A 4,783-nucleotide genomic window follows, 5' to 3' on the forward strand; every position below is an offset into this window, starting at 1 on the left:
TTTTATATCTACTCACGAAAAAAAGGAAACAACTATCTCTCCATAAATAATAATATTAATAATAATAAAAGTAAATAGAAAACAAAGGGAAAACAAAACAGAAGAAGAGTCCAAAGCAATCGGCTCTGCCTTAGCCGTGCCGCGACGCACGGAATAAGGTTGTAATCCTTGACACTAAATTCTTCCAATCAGCAAGGCTCCCTCCATCTCTTAACTTATACTGCTTTTAGCAAATGAACTGCTCTTAACATCACCTTTCTAGTTTAATCAGAATCAGTAGATGAAACAAATTAAAGAAACGGAGAGGTCAGCAATCATATTTTTTCACCCTGCCTTTGACTCTCTTGCTTGCTTGCTTAATTTCCAGTGTTTCATCAACCACTCAAGGAAATGAATGGCACGGAAAGCACTATAAGAAGAGCTCAATCCCTCACTCCCTTCATACACTGCCCCCTTCTCTACTCTTCTTCTTCTTCTTCTTCTCCACGATGAGCTCATTCTCTTGCTCTTCCTTCTTCCTTTGCCTCGCGCTCATCTTCTCCTCTTCTTTCCTCGGCGGCCAGTCGAGGCAATTGGAGGAAGAGGAAGCCTTGAGACAACAGCAGGCTGACCGCGTGGTTCAGCTCCCGGGACAGCCCACGGTCAGCTTCCGCCAGTACTCCGGCTATGTGACGGTCAATGAAAGCCATGGCCGTGCGCTCTTCTACTGGCTCCTTGAGGCAACTAGTGACGTGGATAAGAAGCCACTTTTGCTTTGGTTAAACGGAGGTCTTCGATTATTCAGCTCACAGTCATATAGAATTTCATGCATACTGTTCCTTTCTTCGCCTTCAATTTTGCTGCTTCTCTTTTTGTTCGCTCTTTTTAGTTAATTGCTTATAGCATGCACTTGCATCCATCAGTCTCAGGTATAAATTGGCTTTCTTCTCTCTTTTTAATGGAACAAATTAAAGTAGCTAGCTACCTAAGGAGAAATTCCACGCCTTTTTTTTTCCCCATGGATCCAAGAAACAGGAAAAGAACCTTCTTCCTTTTTGAAAAGTCTTAGCAGAGCAGCACGATGGCATAGACATGACCATTGAAATTTTCCCTGAAAAATATCTATCATTTTTTCTTGCTTTTCCAATTAATCATCATCATCGGGCATCACAAACGCCTTAATTTACATACTGTTATTCAACAGTAGTTCAGGCCGATGTGGACTAGTTCCATTGGCACCTTTCATATTATTGCTGTACAGCGAGGTTGGCTTTGGAGGGATCTACTGGTGTTCATGGCACATCATGGCTTCCCCACAATTGATGGGGTCACTTGTTGACCAGTAAATTTACACTTTTTACAGCATTGACAAAGGTCCTCCCTTCAACAAATATATGTTACAGGATAAGGAACTTGTACTACACTTTGTCTTACCTTTTCCTACCTAAGGAACACTTGGTGCCATTTCTATCTGCTAGATTCCAACCTTCCTCCAATTCACTGCTTCAGTTTGGTGAAGTTAACTTCTAGGTTTCTTCATATGCCTAAATGTTAGGTAGAAATCAGTTTGTCGGTCGTCCACATATATCAATATTCTTACCGACCATGGAAGAAGAGCTTTTGGTGAAGGTGACACGGCATTGAGAATGTAGTGTGCGTCAATAGTGGTTGGGACCATGCATGATCGGGTTAGAACGCTGCCTTTGTAACCCAAATGAAGAGATCGACTTTCTGTAAGTGCAAAAAGATGGTACCAGCACAAAGTCTAAAGCAATAGTGTGTAATGCCCACTGGCATGCGCGAAGCCATCTCGAGGAAGAGATACGGCAGGATTTACATCTTCGTTGTCACGTTGAGTAACAGTGAGCCATGCTCAGGACCATTCAAGGCCTGAACTAGAAAACTTACTTGTCATGTGCCCGTTCCAATGATGGATAGACCGATCCCAAGAAGATGGATAATATAGTAACACAGATTTAATTACAAGTTGTAAAATTGCAAGGAACTTCAGAATTAGTGTAATCTTATTATACATCACTTTAATAGAATTCTTCTTCTTTTTTTTTCTCACCCAATTAGCATAGTTTAATGCAGGGCCTGGCTGTTCTTCCATTGGATTCGGGGCCGTCGAGGAACTTGGCCCTTTCCTAATGCAAAAGGGTGTGCCAGAGCTCAGACTTAATGAGCATTCCTGGAACAAAGGCAAGAATAATCGTATGTATACCTTGGCTTTACTAAAATGTTACTAATGGTATATCGATTGTCCTTGTCAAATTGCAGAGGCAAATCTTCTATTCCTTGAGTCTCCTGTTGGAGTTGGATTTTCTTACACAAATACAAGCTCTGACATACAAGCACTTGGAGATAAGATCACTGGTAATTAGTTCTACTTGAAACTCCTTATATTATTTTCTTGTTAAACTTCATACTTACTCATACTTCCCTGTCCATCAAATGAAGCCGAAGATGCCTACATTTTCCTTGTAAACTGGTTCAAGCGGTTCCCGCAGTTCAAATCCCATGACTTCTACATTTCTGGAGAAAGCTACGCAGGTAAAGCAATTTCAGCAGTTCACCAACTGTTAAGAATTTAGATTTAATCAAGTGACTCACGGGCCAGGGCATTATGTTCCACAACTCTCTGAGAAGATATTTGATGAAAACAAACAAGCTTCGAAGGATGACTACATAAATTTCAAGGGGTTCATGGTGAGTAATCGCGATCCTTCAATACAGTTTTAGTTCTTTGCTGTGCGCAGATTCTTAAGATCGTGCTGACAAAATCTCACTGATGGATCAGATAGGCAATGCATTATTGGACGATGACACCGATCAGACAGGGATGATCGACTATGCATGGGATCATGCAGTCATATCTGACCGAGTCTACAAGGATGTTAAAACCAAGTGCAATTTCAGCATCGAACCGGCTACGGCAGCCTGCAACGGTGCACTGTCAGAATACTTTGCAGTCTATCGAATAATCGACATGTACAGCTTGTATGCTCCCGTTTGCGTCAATCAGAATGTATCTGGCACCTATAACCGAAAGCACTTCCGCGTAGAAGGCGCTGCTCCAAAGCTGTTCTCCCAATTTGTGAGTCCTTTCGGTAATGTTGTAGCTCTTTCTTCAGAGCTCTCTTTGCAGCTGTTACTAAATGCTCAGTCTTGTTTCCTTGCAGAGTGGGTGGCATCAGCAGCCAGCGGGTTATGACCCCTGCGTCTCCTACTACTCGGAGGTTTACTTTAACCGACCAGATGTCCAAGAAGCTCTGCACGCAAATGTCACAAAGATTGCTTATAACTGGACTCACTGCAGGTACAGAGTCGTATGGTAAAGTAGAAGTCATTAGTCACACAACCTAGCTCCGATGGTTACTTCACTGCCTTGTTTTAACAGTGATGTGATCGCCAAATGGAATGATGCACCGGCCACCGTGCTCCCGACCTTACACAAGCTCATCAATGGCGGCATCAGAATATGGGTTTTCAGGTGAGAATTAATCCAACAGGAAACCCTGTATATGTAGAATAAGTAGACTCTGTTTCAGCTAAAGCCTTAACATCCATTGTCAATGCATGATTCAGCGGCGACACTGATGGAAGAATTCCAGTCACTTCGACTCGGTATTCACTGAACAAACTTGGCCTGAAAACGATCCAAGAATGGACTCCTTGGTATGACCATCAACAGGTATGCAACATTTCCTTGGATCATAAGCTGCAGAAAGAAGCATGAATGAATTGCCATTTAGTGATTGGAATGTGGTTCACTTTGTAGGTTGGTGGATGGACAATTGAATTTCAGGGACTGACATTCGTCACGGTCCGCGGGGCTGGCCATCAAGTTCCAACGTTTGCTCCAAGGCAAGCTCGCCAACTTGTTAGTCATTTCTTGGCTAACCAGCAATTGCCTCACTCAGCTTTCTAGAACTCCAGGAGTCAGTGCTGCTTGCTCATTCAAAGAAATTAATGCTTGTCTATGCATCCTAAAGAAGAGAGATTAGGCACATTGCCAATAATGAGCTTGCTATAATTCACATAAATGCCAATTGTCAATCTTAAATTATGCATTTTATCTTGATTCCACTTTAATAAAATTGCAACTTATTTGATCAAATGTATCATGGGGTTTATTTTTCTCTTCTATTTCTCTTGTTCTACTTTCATTTTCTCATTTCCTTTCTCCACATGGCAAAAGCGATTACCCTCGCCTCCAGCAATCTGCTAGTCCGTCCCAAGACCAACATGAATGAGGTAAATCACGATAACTGAGTAGGGGGTGGGGGTGAAATACAGATTGCAAGGATTTACATCTCGCCAGCCCCGAGGTTCGACTCTTGGACCTCATGTGGCAAACCAACAACCACTTACCAACCAAGCTAAGCCCGTGGGACCCTCATTTCCTTTCTCCATGGTTGTGTTTGCAGTTGTTTGGACTAAACTCTAAAAATATACTGGCCCCTCACAAATAATTTGGCTCATGAAACTACTAATTACTATCTAAGTGCTACCAAATGGTTATTGAAGTGTCACTAAATAATTGCCAAGATGTCGCTAAATGAGAATATAAAAAATTATAAACTTTGTATGTACAATCCTTAAGTATTAGAATGGGAGCTTTGACGCAACAGTAAAGTTATTGTCATATGACCTAAAGATCATGTGTTTGAGTCTCGAAAATAATCTTTTGTAAAGTAAAATAAAACTACATGACTTTTTATCGGGACCTTATATTAACGGAAGCTTTATATACTGAGCTACCCTTTTGTAAGTAGAATCGTTAAACACTTCTAAATGGTTG

The 4,783-nt window shown here is 41.5% G+C and overlaps 1 protein-coding gene across 1 annotated transcript; it reads left to right on the plus strand.

The window, feature by feature from the left end:
• The first annotated feature begins 413 nt into the window (after positions 1-413).
• Positions 414-4,099, plus strand: LOC121985656 (serine carboxypeptidase-like 34). Its single transcript, XM_042539245.1, has 10 exons — positions 414-768; positions 2,074-2,181; positions 2,260-2,355; positions 2,440-2,532; positions 2,600-2,688; positions 2,780-3,076; positions 3,162-3,298; positions 3,380-3,472; positions 3,568-3,673; positions 3,761-4,099. The coding sequence occupies exons 1-10, from the start codon at positions 489-491 to the stop codon at positions 3,908-3,910; spliced, it is 1,449 nt and encodes a 482-aa protein (XP_042395179.1). The 5' UTR covers positions 414-488; the 3' UTR covers positions 3,911-4,099.
• Positions 4,100-4,783: the final 684 nt, after the last annotated feature.

This window comes from Zingiber officinale, chromosome 1B, assembly GCF_018446385.1.
Source record: "Zingiber officinale cultivar Zhangliang chromosome 1B, Zo_v1.1, whole genome shotgun sequence".
NCBI classification, from domain to species: Eukaryota; Viridiplantae; Streptophyta; class Magnoliopsida; order Zingiberales; family Zingiberaceae; genus Zingiber; species Zingiber officinale.

Bases quoted from the DNA above. Each gene is read 5' to 3' on its own strand.
- LOC121985656 (XM_042539245.1), top strand. From the start codon at position 489: ATGAGCTCATTCTCTTGCTCTTCCTTCTTCCTTTGCCTCGCGCTCATC. The intron at 769-2,073 runs GTCTTCGATTAT...AGTTTAATGCAG, and splicing joins TTTGCTTTGGTTAAACGGAG to GGCCTGGCTGTTCTTCCATT. The intron at 2,689-2,779 runs GTGAGTAATCGC...CTGATGGATCAG, and splicing joins TAAATTTCAAGGGGTTCATG to ATAGGCAATGCATTATTGGA.